The sequence below is a fragment of the Capsicum annuum genome, chromosome 12, assembly GCF_002878395.1.
Source record: "Capsicum annuum cultivar UCD-10X-F1 chromosome 12, UCD10Xv1.1, whole genome shotgun sequence".
NCBI lineage: Eukaryota > Viridiplantae > Streptophyta > Magnoliopsida > Solanales > Solanaceae > Capsicum > Capsicum annuum.
Window position 1 is genome coordinate 122598042 of NC_061122.1, and position 18637 is coordinate 122616678.

At 36.3% G+C, this 18637-nt stretch overlaps 1 protein-coding gene across 1 annotated transcript; it reads right to left on the reverse strand.

Annotated features, from left to right (window-relative positions):
* Positions 1 to 9106: 9106 nt before the first annotated feature.
* LOC107849225 lies at positions 9107 to 12150 on the reverse strand. Its single transcript, XM_016693854.2, has 2 exons — positions 11932 to 12150; positions 9107 to 10751 (listed from the first exon to the last, which is right to left on the reverse strand). The coding sequence occupies exon 2, from the start codon at positions 10733 to 10735 to the stop codon at positions 10226 to 10228; it is 510 nt and encodes a 169-aa protein (XP_016549340.2). The 5' UTR covers positions 10736 to 10751; positions 11932 to 12150; the 3' UTR covers positions 9107 to 10225.
* Positions 12151 to 18637: the final 6487 nt, after the last annotated feature.

Consider the following 18637-nt stretch of genomic DNA (forward strand, 5'->3'; position numbering starts at 1 on the left):
TTTATGACTTCCATGATTGGAATTAAAGTGCATTCATGATTATTATTTTAATAAGATTTCTATTTCATGATTTATCATATGTTTCATGTGGAATTGGTTATTATGTGTGTAGATTCATATGAATCCATGTTAAACCCCTTGAAATTGTGAGATTGGAAGTGAATCATGATGCCCTCTTATTATATGCATATATTATGCTCACCAAGTACTTGATGAATTGTTCATGTGAACTAATATGGGAAAAAAATCATGTCATGCTAGATTATGTGCAGGTTATACCATGCAAGTGTTTGATAAAATGTCTCTATAGATATATTGTGAACAAGTGTGGATTTTATGCTATGCAAGATCATGTGATGCTTTAAGTTTCATGCTATCGAGTTCTAGGGGTACTTAATACCCAACAATTTAGCTGTTTACCTAGAGCCAGTGTCAGATATAAAATAATCTCAGTCATGTCACGATCACTAGTAATCTCAGTCAGTACAGGACTTAGGAAAACTTAGTAGACTCTGTATCAGTCTAGTCCAGTTCAGTATTCAGTTCAGACCTTAATAAATTCAATCAGTTAACCAAATTTAGTAGTATTCCATCAGTTAATAAAACTTAGTAAATTTAGTTCAGTTCAATTAGATAGTATAATTAGTAACAGTCTAGTCAAGCCTAGTATGAACTAGAAAATCAGTTCAGTGTCTATTTAGATGAGAGTAGGATTTAACACCGAGTTAACTCAGGGATTGGGGCATTTCTGTTGGCAAAGGGTTTGACCATTTACAGTAATCCCTGCATTAAAGAACTACGTCACAAGTGTTGGTTGAGATATCTTCCTGCCAGATATTCTGAGGGTTGATACATATTATTCGAGTTTTCTTGCCAGTAAGGGTTGACAAAAGAGCTTCCTATCAGAGAGGGTTAACTCACAGCCTTTCCTTACCTATGGTACGGTATTGACACTCCTATAATTGGGGTTACAGGTTGGACCCCAATCTCTGAAGAAAGGGGTATGTCGGTTAGATGATTACCTCCTACAGTCTTAGTTTTAGATTCAATCTTAGTATAAAACTTAGTTTAGTTTTACTAGTTCAGGATTGTTAGTCGTAGTCACTCAGTTCAGTACAAAACATAGTATATTTCCATTGAATCTAGATTGTTAGATACAGTTATTTAGTTATCACTAGTTTAGTATCAACATACTTAGATACTAGTTAATCAGTATTTAGACTCAGTATTTAGTGTTATCACGATCTCAGGTACAGTTACATATTCATACATGTACTCTCATCCAGTTGCACTCATGTCATTCAGTCAGTATTATTCATGTATATGAACCCATGTATTTTAGCCTACCTCACTTAGCATACCAGTATATTAAAAGTATTGATTCATACTTTTATCTTGCCCTATGATGTTTTATATCATAGGTTGAAATATACGAGCTCCTGAGCACCCTTTGTAATTCAGATCTTTAGTAGTCAGAGTTAGAGGTGAGTCCTCATAGTTCAAGGACATGATTATCATTTTAGTATTTTTAGATTATTTCAGTAGTAAGAGTTAGTCGAGGACTTATCCCATTAACTCCATATTTCAGACAGTTTAGAGGCTTTTCAGACTAGAGTATTTTTAGACAGATATTTCATTTTTGGTATTGTTATACTTTACTCAGTTTTATTATAGTGTTGAACCTTATGGCATGTTTATTTACCTAATTTCTGTATATTATAGTATTATCATTCAGTTAATACAATAGGTACCAGTTATGGGTTAGCTTGTGGTCCTTCAGGATTATGAGCATCGTGTAGCGTCCGGGCTATAGACTCAGGGCGTTACAAACTTGGTATCAATCCTATGATTCAATAGAGTCCTAGGAATTCTGAAAGCTGTATCTAGTAGAGTCTTGTGAATGGGTGTGTTGCGCGCCACACTTATGGACAAGAGGCTATTAGATATTTTAGGAAAAATTTTTCCTTCTTTCAGTATTCATGTCATGCTAGTGAGCATGTGCTCTAATTAAACTCTTAATTTAATTCATCTCTTCTTTATGCTTCCAAAATATGCATCCCAAAAAAAATAATGAAAGAAGAGATAAAAATGGGCCAGCTTCTCCACCCGTTCATGTAGATCCCCTGAATAAGATATCTCTCATACTGAATTTAGAGATGCTTTCACTACATTAGCTTATTCATTAGTTGCTCAAAATAATTTGTAGACTGTTTTCCTATCTAGGTTATTGACTTGACCCTAGTAGGGTGAGGGAGGGGAGCGTAAAAAGAATAAGAGCGCTAGAATAAATAATTCTAAGCCAAGATTAGGGGGTAGTAACCGCTCCTAATTTCATTAGAGATTCTCAGCCCTAGTTCCACCTTAAATCAGAGCATCAGTGCTTAAGTTTAAGAATGATAGTGGAAATAAGGCACAGGCTCTAAGTCACAACGTAGGGGAAAGGGTATTCGTACTAATCTAATTTGTGGAGAATGTGGTAAGAACCACAAGGAAGTATGTAGAGCTGGAAGTGATGTATGTATTGGTTGTGGTAAGCCAGGCCACAGGATGCGGGAGTGTAGGGTAATGGCTCAAAGAGGAAAGGATTTACGCCAAGAGGGTCAGTTAAACTGTCCTTCAGCTCAGTCTGGTCGCCCAAATCAGTAGGGTGCCACTTCCAGTACCACCAATAGGCAGCGCCCAAATAGGATTCATGCACTTCAGTCCTGACAAGATCAAGAAAGTTCTCCTGATATGGTCACTGGTATGTTATAGATCTTTCATTTATATATATATATATATATATATGCCTTGTTAGATTTGGGAGCTTTTTTATCTTTTGTTACTCCTTACATAGCAGTCAACTTTTAAGTCAGATTAGAAATCTTAACAAAACTTTTCTTAGTGCCTTCCCCAATTGGTAGTTCTATTCTAGCTAGACGAGTCTATAGAAATTGCTCGGTTACAGTATTTTAAAAAAATCCCTTTAGTTGATTTTAGTAATAGAGTCATCCCGTTTTACTTTCCTAAGAGACCAATCTTTGGATGAAGGGATAGTACCTCAGTTTCAGTTGATTTCAGTTTGAATCTCTAGATTAAAATATTAGAAAGAAGAGTAGAGAATTCTAAGTTAGTCAATGTTAAGGTTGCTACATGATAATTGTTGGGGAAATAGAAAGATAAGAATTATGTATCAAAAGAAAGTACTAGCAATGGACCTTACATTATCTGTATAGTCTATAAGAATGAGTTGAGTGTTTATGAGTATTGTTATATCTCAGACTCTAGAGTAATGTGGTTTCAGTTTGGTTTAGAGTTTATTAAGTTATTCACAAACTTAAAATAACGACTTTAAGATAAGGGGGAGATAGTACAACAAATAACCAAGTTAGGCTTTCAAATTTTAATAGTAATGTCTATATGTGTAGAAAAGCAGTGGGAAGGCATGATGCCTAACTCGTCCTTACCTCGGTGGAAAATTTAGTACTTCAGCTGTCACGATATTTACTCATTCCTTACATGTCATCTCTATGATCATAGATTATATTTATGCACATCATCGAAAATCATGCATGCTTACAGTTCTTAGTATAAGGAGTTCCAGATCATGCAATGTAACGCATCATGTTCCATGAACACAAAAACTCCAAGCTCATGTCATGCAGTTCATGACTTATGTGCTCAAGTCATGGCTTATAGTATGCTCAGTTCCCATGACTTATGCTATACTCCTAATGATCAGCTAAATTTAGATTTCATCATGTAAATCCTTATTTTAGATTTCTTAATAAAATCCAGAATGTTGATGTCTGATTCCTTCAGCTAGAGAAATGTGTCAATTTTGGTATAGTGCCATTCATGCTTTAAGTTCTCATGTTTTAACCTTCAGTGAACTCTCCTTATGAAATAATGTAGCAATAAGCAGTAGCTTAGAAGAGAGAGAGTAAATTTTTATATTAAGAAAAGATTACTGCATGCTAGTTTTACACGAGACTGTAGTTATGAAGATAGACTTGAATGTCATATTGATGTGTAAGTGGATAAATGCATTTTGGAGATTTGAGTAGGCTTGAACATAGTGGGAGAATTTAGTCCTGATCAGACCTCAGTAGGTAGAGTTATCAGAACGCAATATTCAATTCTAGTAGTCTCAGTTGCAATCTTAGTTATAATCTCTGTCCCAGTCTCAGTCCAGTAATTAGATAAGTAACTCAGTTCAGTTTCAGATTTGCTTGACCATAGCGTACAGTTATTAGTTATTCAGTTATCAGTATTTTAGTACCTCAGTTTATAGACTATTTCAGAGTCATGTAGTATGCTTGGTCTTACTTTCTTAAATAACATAGTTGTCACAAATTCATGCTCAGTTATATCATGTTACCTAGTCAGTCCTTACTTCATATGCATAATACTCTATAGTTCATGTCCAGTTATTCAGACTAAGTACAATTCAATATAACATGACTAAGTATTTAGCTATTATCCATTAAGATAATCAGATAATTTAGAGTGTTTATACACTCATGCCCAGCGCCCATGTGAATATTTCAGTAGTCTCAGGAGAAGTGTTGCACTAATATGGAGAGTATAGTTGAGAGAGTATTCAAGGGATATGTCTAAGCTTGAAAAAATTATAGTTTTAGTGCATAAGGCTTAGTCACTTCATCTTAGATGATGTTTCATAGGCCCCAACTCATATTACTTAACTATATGGAAAGAGTGTCAAAGAAAGGCTCTAGTTGAATATAAGTTTTCAACTTAAGTTAGTCCACAAGACCAATAATTCAGTTTAGTAGTTAGGAGGACAATTTTTGTATGGTTGGGTTTCCCATCCTTCCATCCAGTTACAGTATATGGAGCCTCATGAATGTAACTATTCCAAGATAGAGTAGCCAGGTAGTTGCGTGTTCAAATTAGTTCATGTATCATGTCCCAGATTCAGACCCCAGATATTCCGTCACGATTTATTTCGGAGATACCCTATACATTGTCCTAGTTTTTCCTTAGTATCTCATCCAAGTCAGCATTCTTCAAGGGACATAATGTCCCAAGGGGGAGATGCATCATAACCCCCGAGCTTTTATGTCCTAAACCTCCTAGTTTCTCTTCACGTAACGAATCCAGTTTGGAATAATGAGTAATTATTAGTAGAACCTCAAATTCCAATCTCATCCATAAGCCATGTATTCAGGGCCTCAATTCAGTTTATGATATTTAGTTCATGTATCCCGTTTCAGTCTCAGTAACGTTCTCATGTTCCCGTTCATACATGTTTAGTAAATGATCTAAGGTACATCAGTATTCTCAGTTTAAAGTAACAGTCTTTCTTAGATTGGTTTAGTTTATGTTTCGTTACAGTTATAAACTTGGTATCCATTATCGTTGCATATTCAGTCATACATTCACAAATTAGTTCAGTCACGTACTCATACATTAGATATGCATGTCCAGTATATAAGCCCAGCTTATTAGTAATCCTAGTCATGCATTCATGAATCATGTTCAGCTATGTACTCATGCATCAAATATGCATGTTCAGTATAATAATTTAGTATATCAATAATTTCAGTCATAAAATCATGCTTCCATTGTGCATATTCAGTGTCTAAGTGCAGTATATTAGTATTCTAAGTTTAATCAGTCTCATTCGTGGATGAATGTTCCCAAGGGGGAGATATTGTAAGACCCCGCAAGATCCTAATCTTAACTCAGTCTTTTAAGCTTGCTAAGGGGTCCCAGACTTGGAAAATTCTAGCTAAGTATTCAGACTTAGTATTATTTTGGCCTTCATAAGTTGCCAACTCTATCTTATGACTCTTATAACCTTAAAGTATTGATCTTTAGATTGATTCATAATCAGGAATATCATTAGCTATTTTTAGACAAGTTTTAGATTTTGTGGGCCTCGTTTAAACCATGTTCAGGTGACCAAAATAGTGAGTCAATGCAATCTCGATGCGTCACATCATCTATCACATTGATAGATAATTTTTCCCTCAGCCCAGTGCAAATTCCAATGAACCAACTTAGACTCGACACAACACATTGGCCATCACATCGATGCCTATGATGCGACGCGTCGGTCTGTGCGTCGAGAATTTATTTTTTTAGTCATTAAAATTCGCGTCCTTAGGGGTAATTGGGTCTTTTTCTCACATTCTTGAGCCCCCATAACTCGAGATTTAGTCCTCAATTAGAAAATTATATTTATTTTTTATCAAAACACTCAAGAACAAAAAACCTAGGAGATTGAATTTCAAATTCAAGGCTCAAGATTAAACCATTAATCTTCAGGAATTTAGCAACTAAGGTATGTGAAGTGTTCATCCAAGGAGTTCTTCCACCCTTGGAGTCCAAAAACTCTTTTAAACTTCAAGTATTTGAAATTTATGACTTCCATGATTGGAATTAAAGTGTATCTATGATTATTATTGAATTAGATTTCTATTTCATGATTTATTATATGTTTCATGTGGAATTGGTTATTTTGTGTGTAGATTCGTATGAATACATGTTAAACCCCTTGAAATTGTGAGATTGAAAGTTAATCATGATGCCCTCTTATTATGTGTATATATTATGCCCACCAAGTACTTGATGAATTGTTCATGTGAACTAATATGGGAAATAAATCATGTCATGCTAGATTATGTGCAAGTTATACCATGCAAGTGTTTGATAAAATGTCTCTATAGATACATTGTGAAAAAGTGTGCATTTTATGTTATGCAAGATCATGTGATGCTTTACTTTTCATGCTATCAAGTTTTGAAGGTATTTAATACCCGAAAATTTATTTGTTTACCTAGAGACAATGTCAGATACAGAAGAATCTCAATTATGTCATGATCAATAGTACTCTCAGTCAGTTATAGGACTCAGGAAATCATAGTAGACTTTGTATCAATCCAGTCTAGTTCAGTATTTAGTTCAGACCTTAGTAAATTCTGTTAGTTAACAAAATTCAGTAGTATTTCATCAGTTAACGGAACTTAGTGATCTTAGTTCAGTTCAGTTAGATAGTATAATCAGTAATAGTCTAGTCAAGCCTACTATGAACAACAAAATTAGTTTAGTATTTATTCAGATGGGAGTAAGATTCAACACCAAGTTAACTTAAGGATAGGGGCATTCCTGCCAGCAGTGGGTTTGAACCTTAGTAAAAATACCTGCATTACAAAACTACATACCCAGCGTAGGTTGAGATATCTTTTTGATAGATATTATGCTGGTTGATACATCTCATTCGAGTTTTCCTACTAGTGAGGGTTGATTAAATAGCTTTCTGTCAGAAAAGGTTAACTCACATCTTGTCTTTACATGTGGTATGGTATTGACACCCTTCTAACTGGGGTTACAAGTTGGACCCCAATCGATGAAGAAAGGGGCATATCGGTTAGATGTTTACCTCTCACAGTCTTAGTTTCAGATTCAGTCTTAGTATAGAACTCAGTTCAGTTCTACAGGTCCAAGACTGTCATACATAGTCACTCAGTTTAGTACGGAACTCAGTATAGTTCAGTTTAGTACGGAACTCAGTATAGTTCCACAGAATCAAGATTGTTAGATACAATTATTTAGTTATCAGTACTTCAGTATTAGTATACTCAGATATCAATTAATCAGTATTCAGGATCAGTATTCAGTGTTATTACGATCTCAGTTACAGTTACGTATTCATTCATGTACTCTCATCCAATTGCACTCATGTAATTCAGTTAGTATTGTTATACATATAAACCCATGCATTTTAGCCTACCTCACTTAGCATACCAGTACATTAAAAGTACTGATGTATGCTTTTCTCTTGTGCTATGATGGTTTATATCATAGGTCCAGACGCACGGGCTCCCGAGCATCCTTAGCAGTTTAGATCTTCAGAAGTTAGAGTCAATGGTGAGTCCTCATAGTTTGAGGTCATGATTATTATTTCACATTACAGTTTATTTCAGTATTCGAGGTTAGTTGGGGACTTGTCTCATCAACTCTATTTTTCAGACAGCTTAGAGGCTTTTCAGACTAGAGTATTTTTAGATAGATATTTCAGTTTTGGTATTGTTATACCGTACTCAGTTTTATTATAGTATTGAACCTTATGATATGTTTTATACCTAATTTCTGCATATTACAGTATTATCATTTAGTTAGTGCAGCAGGTACCAGTCATGGGTTAGCTTGTGATCTTTTAGGATTATGAGCACCGTGTAGCATCAAGGGTACAAACTCGGGGCATTACAAAGCCCCATGGATCCCATTCTAGCCTTAGTTAAGAGTTTTTCCTGGTATGCAAGCCACAAAATGAATCTATGTTTTGGCAGTGCAAGATTTGTCCAAATAAGTTCTGCTACTTCCATTCTACTTGTGTTTCCCAGTAACTTATGATAACTTTCTTCTACTGAGTATCTCCCATTCTATGTTAAAATGTAGTGATATTGATTGTACCAACTCTGTATCTTAATTTTTAGTTTATGTAGCATCTTCCAATACCAACTACTATCTTATGGAAGAGGATCCATCGAAAAAATTTCCAGATTGTTTCATATACATTTCATTGACCCATTAACCCATAGAGTGTCCTTTTTCTCCATTAGAATCCATATAAGTTTACCAACTATCTCTATATTCAGTGATTACGATGCTTAATGTTCATACCTCCTTCATGTTTAGGCCTATATATCTTATACCAGGACACTAATGTTATTCTCCTCTTTTCCAGATTACTCCCCAATAGAAAATCTATGCATTGCTTCTCTACATCCTTTATTACACTCTTTGGTAGTAAAAACACAGCCCCCAAAAAGTTATGCAATGAAAACAACATTGAGTTGATGATCTACAACTTCCCAGCATATGATAAGTTTCTTGTTAACACTGTTTTAATCTTCTTTGTAATCTTATGGCTTAGTATATGGCATTCCAACTTATTCCATTTATTTGGAGAAAGTGGAAGACCTAGATACTTAATAGGAAAGGCCACCTCCATAAAACCTGTAATGTTTAAAATATTTACATTTTCAACATAATTCATTAGCCATATAAATGTTAGACTTCTCTATATTAGCCTTAAGACCAGTGCTTGGGAGAAGTGATGCAGTGCCTCTAGCATATTTTTCATAGAAGCTTCATTACCCTTGCAAAATAACATCAAATTATCCGTAAATATTAAGTGGGTCAGCTTCAGTTTTTACAAATTTGATGAAACTTGAAATCTGGTAGAGCACATATTTTCCTGTGGATTCTAGTTAAAATTCCATCACCAAGACAAACAACAGAGGGCATATATGGTCCCCTTATTGCAATCCTTTTTCCCCTCGAAGTATCCATGATTCTCTCCATTGATCCTTAAAGAAAATTTTGTAGTAGTTACACAAGTCATCACTAGGAAACAAAACTATTCTGGAAAACCAAAAGTCGGTAGTAATTCCTCTAAGAAGTCCTATTTCACCATATTATATGGCTTACGCAAGTCTATCTTCATTAGACACCTTGGGGATGTTTTCCTTCTATAGTGTCTCATCAAATCATTACATATTAATACATTTTGAATTAGCATCTCTCCTTGACAAAAGCAGCCTGAGTGTCACTTACCAAGTCTGATAGTACCATATTTAATATTGTACATAGTGTCTTAGATATACACTTGTAGACCATATTACAGCATGACGAGGTCAAAATTGACTTACATATTCAGGTCTGCTTACCTTAAGTATCAAAGTTATCACTGTTGCATTCATTTGCTTAAGTAGTTTCCCATTATGAAGAAAATCTAGTACTGTCTTTGTAATTTCTTCCCCCACAATATGCCACGAGTCTCTGAAAAACCCACTGCTATATCTATCAGGACCTGGACTTTTGTTTATATTGATGCTGAACGTAGCCTTTTTTACTCTTCCCTTGTGTAAGTCTTAACTAGCTCTATTTGTTGTTCAATAGTCAGTCTATGTCTTGCATTCAGGAACACTTTTGAGATGGGACTTCTATGAGCATTCCCTTTCTCTCCCAGCAAATTCTGATGGTACTTTAGTAGAATATCCATAATTTTGCCTTGATCAATGCATATCTGCATATCCTTCCCACGTAGTTGAGTGATAGTTTGTTGCAACCTCTTCTGCTTAATCATAGCATGAAATTACTTTGTATTTTCATCCCCCAACCTCAACCAATTGGTTTTACTTCTTTTTACTAAAGTCATTTCTGCTACATAGCTAGTTCTTTTAAACACTCTGGATGCTATGTTGTCCTTTTCCTATAGTTGCAGGCTCAAAGGGTCTACCTGCAGTTTCTCTTGGGCAACCAGTAGCTTTCTCCTTATTGCACTTACCTCATTCATAATGTTTTTGAAGTAGGAATCATGCAAGTTCCTCAACTTAGCTTTTCTCTTCAGCTTGTTGACCATACTAAACATATGGTTCCCCTGAATTTGTATATGCCATTCGCCTTGTACCACTAATGTATAGCTAGGATGAGTACTCCACATGTTGCAGTATTTAAACACTGTTTTCCTTCTTGTTTGGACTCCTTCTAATTTCACATATATAGGTGAGTGATCACTCACTCCTTCTTCCAAAAACTGTTCCCTACAATCTGGCATATCATCAAGCCATTCACCATTTTCAAAAGCCGAGTCTATCTTCGAGAAAACTCTGCTATCTTCCCCCTTGTCCTTCCATGTATAATTGCAACCAGTATTGGCTAGCTTTTTTAGTTCTGTTGTTGTAATACAATTCTGAAAATCAGCCACTTCAGTCATAAACATAGGATTACCACCTATCCTGTCATTATTATTCAAGAGTGAATAAAAATCACCCAACACTAACCAAGGCAATTGAATCATATCTCTCGTACTATTAAAATAACTTTACAATCTAGCTCTATCTTCTCTAACATTATAACCATAAACAAAGGTTACATAAAGTTCCTTTTGTAGAGGTATATACTTGACCAGAAAAGTTATTTCCTGATCTATTTCACTGCATTTAGTAACATTGCATATATCCATACTTCAAATAACCCATATTCTCCCATTATAATGAGAATCATGGTTTGAACAATATTACCATCCCCCAAACATGGTAGCAACAATTTTTTCTAGATTGTTCTTTATTCTAGTCTCAAGAAATAAAATTAAATGAACTTCAAGCTAATTGTTGACGAATTTAACTTCCTTCTACTTTGAGAGGCCATTCAAGCCTTTCACATTCAAACTTAAGAGATTAACCATGCCCCTAGGGGCAGTACTCACTCCTTTTCCATGTTTTCCCCCTTAGATTCATATATTGCCTTCTCATTTTTGTCTAGCATTGCAAAATTATTAGTAGTCAGTACAATAGAAGTAGATGGGACACCTGTGGTGTTTTCTTGGGATCCTGCTTGGCCACTAGTTTAGGTTGTAGTTTCCTACAATCCTCCCCCACATGCCTATATCTATGATAGTGAGCATAAATTAATGGTTTCCAATCATATATAACTTTCTGTACCATTACTCTACCCTTCTCATTTTTGAACAATACCTCATCTGGTAACTCAGTCCCCACTTTTACCTCAACTAATAATCGAGCAAAACTTAAGCCTGATTTCTTCTCAGTAGATTTATCCACCATGAGTAGCTGCCCTACTAAACTTCTAATTTTCTCAAGCCTTTGGGGCTCCAGTATTTGAAATCCAGTCTGGGTAGCTTAATCCAAATCGGCACTGTCGATAACTCATCTTTTAAGAACTCCATCTCAGGTAACCAAGCCTTGACAATAAATGGCTTACTATCAAAGTGGTAAATACCTCCCTATAGTTCTTCCATTTTTCCATCCTCAATGTCAAATATTACTAACACAATTCCATTTTCATTGTTGTTATCTTATTTAATCTATATTTCCCCCAAATCCTCTGGATAAATCCGTTCAGAATAAAAAAAAAGAGGGGTGAGCTCTAAGGACATAACAAACTAGTGCATTTTACCAGTATTCCACCTCTATTTTGATATCCTTTGAGACAATATCACCTATCAACTGATCGCCCACTTGTTCTGGATCAATATATTCAAGAATAAATCCTGCATTTGTTAGCTTTGGGATGTCAAAATCCTTCCATATAGATTGTTCCTTTCGAGGTTGCCCCCAATACTTGCCCCAGACTTGGCTTCCGCAATATCTACTTTTTCCGCCCAATAGAACTTCAACCTAGCTGAATTGAAACAATCGACCATTCCTATTCTCGCGTCTTTGCTGGCATAAGTTCAGACACCTTCATCGGAGTGCATATCCCTATGGCCTTTTACCTTTGCAATTTTCCATTGCCTCCTATACTAACTCCACTAATGGATGGTACAATTCCCCCTATATCGGACTTCAATCCCTTGATTGGAGCCTCCGACATCGATTTTTCATCTAGGGTAGTGTTGTTCGGCCTCCTGCCCATGGCAGGTGCACGTTAGTTAACGTGTACCTGGATAGTGTTTTTAGAGAAACGTACCCTAAGTCTATGAATAGTACATTAAAATATATGATTTTAACAAATTATCAATGAGGGAAGAGTAACATTCCTAAAATACCCAAGATTACAAAAAGAATTCAACACTTGAAGCTTGACTTGACCCACTTCTTAGAAACCCTAAGTATGGCTCCTTGAGAGAATTTGAGACAGTCTTTTGAAAATATTTTAGTGAGTTAACAATGCTAATGCGGTCCCCAATATGGTTTTAAGTAGTGGGTTACAATTGTGATAGAGGGGAAATATGTAAAGTGACCTTAATGAAAAGACGTCACAAGTGACTATGGGTCAGTATACGACTCGTAAAGACACATTACGACTCATCACAAGGAGTTGTAGCTAGGACTAAATCACCAAAGCCTCATCCTGGTCTGGCTATGAGTAATACCACCAACTCATAACCAATCATTATGGATCGTAAGCATTTCTTGTACTCAGGACAGCAATAATTTGTGATGACACACTGGACACCCTACGATTGGATCATAACGACTCGTCATGAGTCTTTACGACTCAGGGCCTTAAATCATAATGAAGACAGTGTCTTGGGCCATACTTACTGGACACCTTATGAATTGGTCCTTACGACCAGTAAGAAGTCCTGATGACTAGTTGAGAGCCACTCGTACTCAAAATAGAAAACTAAGACATTTGTTCTGATTAAATTACGATTGAGTAGATACGACCTGTTAAGACATCCTACGAATCGTGAGGATAAAATTTTCAAAAATTCTTCAGTTCCAAAAAGTCGGGGCATTACATACTCCTATCGTTATGTTCTTTCTTCCTTGAATGACAAGACAAGGCATTTATTAGCATGATTTGACTCCAGATAACACTACTTTTACCTTTAACAAAGATAGAAAACAAAGATGCCAAGGAAGTTACCATTTTCTTTAACAAAGTAAGAAAATAAAGATGTCAGGTGATACACATACCTCAAGAATGATTATCTGAAATGGTAAACAAGAATGGATACTTTGAATTCATGTCCTCATTAGCTTTCCAAGTAGCTTCCTCAACCTTTTGGTTCTTCCAAAGAACCCTTATCAAAGCCCCATCCTTAGTCCGCAACTGATGGACTTGCTGATACAAAATCTCAATTGGGATACCTTATAAGACAAGAAATCTGAGATACCCACCTCTTCTAAAGGAGCAACCATCAAAGGATCACCCACACACTTTTTTAATATCGAAACATTAAACACCGAATAAATGGTGCTCAATCTAGAAGGCAAATCCAATTTATAAGTGACATTACCAACCCTCTTCAAAACCAAGTAAGGACCAATATAGCAAGGATTGAGCTTCCCCTTCTTACCAAATGGCATCACTCCCTTCATTGCGGGACAACTTCAAAAATATCCAATCACCAACACTAAACTCTAACTCTCTTCACTTTATATCAACATAAGATTTTTGACGACTTTGGACAGCCTTAAGTCTATCTTGAATCACTTTCACCTTCTATATGGCTTGGTGAATCAAATCAGGACCAAACAACTTATTCTCACCAACCTCAAACCACTCAATAGGAGACCTACATCTTATACCATATAAGGCCTCAAACGGAGCCATACCAATGATAGAGTGACAACTGTTGTTGTAGAAAAATTCTATGAGAGGCAAGTGGTCAACCCAACCACCACCACAATCAAACATAGAAGCCCGAAGCATATCTTCCAAGACGTGAATTATCTTTTTCGCTTGCCCATTTATCTACGGGTTGAAAATGGTACTAAGGGTCACCTTAGTTGTAATACCCCGTATGTTTCTAAGCTAGGAAGTGAATAAGTATTCCTACATATGAAATCTCCTATCCTGTGATTCATACTTGAGTACATGACTTACAATGAATATCCTGGTGATAGGATAGCTTAACCTTGTTCATATGAGTCACTTAAGGTAATACAAGTTAAGAGTTTTTGAATACAGTAAGTTTTAGTGTTTGATTTTACAAGGGTCATCTTTGAATGAGTATAAATCGATGTTAATATGATATTTTGGCTGATTTAGACTCACCAAATTGTAGAGAATCGGATTAGATTTCCAACGATACCAATTTCGCCTTAATCCAATAGCCGAGCGAAAAGTTATACCTATTTTTGTGAGAGACAGTAAGCATAGGCGATTGGTTAGGCACCGCCCAACCCAAGCATAGGCGATTGGTTAGGCGCCGCCCAACCCAAGCATAGGCGATTGGTTAGGCTCCGCCCACCCCAAGCATAGGAGATCACCTAGGCACCGCCTAAGTCAATTCCAGGTGTCAAAAACACTCCGTTTTGAGTTATTTTAAAGGTAATAAAGTCTTTAAATACTCCTTACACGTCCATAAACTTAACCCCATGAAATATATAGCATCAAAACATATTACAACCCTATTTTCATCTCAAATCTCTTCACCCAAGAGCACTAAAGGAGACAAACAACTAGGGTTGCATAACTAAGCTTGAAGATCCAATTTCAAGTAAATTTCTCCGTCAATCATCAAGAATCTTCCTTCTAAGGTATGCGTAGTATTCATCCACAGATACTTTTCGTCCGTGGAGTTCAAGAATCAATCTTTACAATACAAAAGCTTGGTTGATTGTGGTGATATGGTCATACCCATGTTGATGCTTGTTTGTTTTGCTATATAATTGTATGCGTGTGTTGATTTATGGATCCCTTTCATCCATAAAGCTCAAAAACCCTCTTTTTCATTATAAAGTATGATTTCTATATTATTGGGTGTTGATGATCATGTTGTTGATATTGGGTGATTTCCAAGATGAAATCTTTATATGTTTTTGTGAATTCATGATATCATATGAGTTGGAAACCTGTAAATTTGGTTTTTCATGACGTACAATTGGATGATTTCACCTATTCTTAAGATGTGCATGTAAGGTGTTTGATAAAATGCCTAAGAAACTAGAAATCATGCAATATAGCAAAATTGTGACTAAGTGAAGGATTGATGATGTGCCCTTACGTTTCAATGAATTCTATGTTGATAATGTGCCTTGTAAATGTTGTTGGAATACTCATGAACTATTCTTATGAGATTATGCTATGTTTACTTGCAAATCCTACTTATGAACAAGATGTATGATAACCATGCAATCCACATGAACTTCCATGCTATTGGTATGTGTTGCCAATATGATTATGCAATGAACATGATATTAAGAGAGTACAAGTACTTCCACGTGATATAAAAGCCTTTCCATGCAATACATTGTTGATAACCATTCTTAGTATGAGATCCCTACTTATAATATTATAAATTATGGACTCTACTCTTATGATCAAGTCAGTCATGTGTGTTAGTTTCCTTCCATCGAGTCTTGGGGGTACTTGTATCCAAAAACTATAGATGTGTGCCTAGATCCATGTCATGTTTCACGATATCCGAACTCAAGCTATGATTCCATAGACTTCAGTTAGTCAAGTGACTCAAGAAAACCTCATGATCTTAGTCAATTGTTAGATATCAGTAATATTCCGCCAGTCAATCGAATTCAGTAAGATTAAGTCATGCACAGTCAGTTATTCATGTCCAATACCTCCAGATGGGAGTCGAGATTAGCACCGAGTGAACCCAAGGATGGGAACTCACCCGCTAGTTCAGGGTGTGATTCTTAGTAGTCATCCTTATGTTCCAGAACTACGTAGCTAGCATAGGTTGAGACATCATAACCCATCAAATTAGGGTTGATGAGGTGGCTTAACCCATCAGTTTAGGGTTCCCAGCATTCTTATTGAGTACTCGCCAGATAAGGGCCACTCACAGGCTGTCCTTACTCATGGCACAGTATTGATACCCCTCCAGTTGGGGCAGAGATTGGACCCCAGCTTAGCTATAACGGCAGACATGGGGCATGTCGGTTAGACACTACTTCCCACAGTTTTAGTATCAGTCTCAATAAAAGAAATCAGGGCGTTCTTCAGATTTCAGTATATAAAGGACTGTCAGATACAGTCGTCCATGTTATCAGTTTCAATATCAGTCATGATAGTTATCAGTAAACCATGTATTAGCTTACAGGTCATGCTATCACGTATTTACGGTCCCAGTTTTGATATATGTGTGTTTGCACTCCCAGTTCATATTAGTCAGTCAGTGTTGTTCATGCATGAAACCCTTTATGTTTAGCCTGCCTTCCTCGTATACTCAGTACTCCAGTTGTACTGACGCATTTGCGCTATGGTGGTTTTTTTCCATGTTACACCATAGGTTCCGAGACACGAGCTCCAGCCCAGCAGTAGTGGTAGCATTCCAGTCGCAGAGACACAGTGAGTCCTCATTGATTCGAGGAAAATATGATTTGATACATTTATTTATTTCTTCAGTTCAGTTTTACGAAGTTAGTTGGAGACATGTTCCTTCAACTCCTTATTCAGATAGTTTTGAGGCTTTTAGATTTACTTTCAGATTTATGTTCAGATTTACGTTCAGATTGAGTTGTTTTGGGTATTTTTACCCACATGATTGTATTCAGTTGATCCTTATGGCATTACAGTTCCATGTATTCTGCATTACTATATCATGATTTGCAGTATACAATTACAGATATCAGTCATGGGTTAGCTTGTGGTCCCTCGAGGTCATGAGCACCATGTAGCATTCCGATTCAGCAAATCGGGGGGTTACATTAGTCCCCAAACCTTGCTGGAATGACCTCCAAAAGTAAGATGAGAACTAGTACCCCGATCAGATATGATGGAGGCTGGAGTACCGTGTAACTTCACGATCTCCTCAATGAACAACTTGGCATAATCCTCTGAAGAGAAATTATTCTTCACTGGCAAGACGTGAGCAAATTTAGTCATCCTATCCACAATGACCTAAATCAAATTAAACAGCTAGTGAGACCGCCGAAGACCAGCAACAAAATCCTTATTAATTATCTCACATTTCCACACTGATAACTCAATCTCTTGATTCAATCCTCTGGGCCTCAAGTGCTCTATCTTCAATTACTGACACACTATGCACTTAGCCACAAAACTGGCCACGTCCCGCTTCATATAATTTCACTAATAAATATCTTTAAGATCATAATACTTTTTTGTTGAACCAGGATGAATAGTATAATTCAGCTCATGAGCTTCGACCAAAATTCTTTCTCACAACCCATCAATATCAGGAACACATAATCTATCTTGGTACCTCAAGATACCATCACCACCAATCTCATAAATCATTACCTTCTGCCTACCTATATTATTTTTAATTTGTATCACAATAGGATCTAACATCTATATCTACTTTATTTTGACACCAAGAGATGACTTCGCCATTTCTTGAACATCACGCCACCATCCTCAAAATCCAAGTGATTGACTCCTAGATTAGCCAAATAGTGAATATCCTTCACTAAATCCTGCTTCTCCTGATCCACATAAGACACGCTTCCCAAGGACAACCTGTTAAGAAAATCAACAACCACGTTAGCTTTACCTGGGTGATAGTGAAGACTCATGTCATAGTCCTTTACCACCTCAAGCTTCCTCATTTTCCTGAGATTCAATTATTTTTGAGAGAACACGTATTACAGGATCTTATGAGCAGAATAAATATAAAAAATGGACCCTAAACAAATAATGTCGCTAGATCTTTAATACAAACACTAGAGCTAACAATTCTGAATCATAGGTTGGATAATTCTTCTCATGAACTTTTAACTGCCTAGAAACATAAGCAACCACCTTGCCATGCTATACTATAGACAACAAAGCCATCAGTGCCCTCAGGTATAGTTATGACCAGAGCCGAAGTCAACTTATCCTTCAGCTTCTTGAAACTACCCTCACGAGCATTAGACCATAATCATTTCACCTTTTTTGAGTCAACTTAGTCAGCAGAGCAGCAATAGAAGAGAAACTCTCCACTAACCTTCTATAATAACTAGCTAAACCCAAGAAACTCCAAATATTGGATGGTATCATGGGTGTAGGACACTTCTTAACCACTGCAACCTTTTGTGGATACACCATGATCCTTTCACTAGAAACAATATGCCCTAAATAAGTCACAACATTCAACCAAAACTCACACTTCGTGAATTTTATATATAACCACTGATCTTTTAAGGTCTGCAAAAGGTGATAGATATGATCCGCCTCACTCTTGGAATACACCAAAACATCATCAATAAAGAGAATCATGAACAAATCCTATAACTAGAGG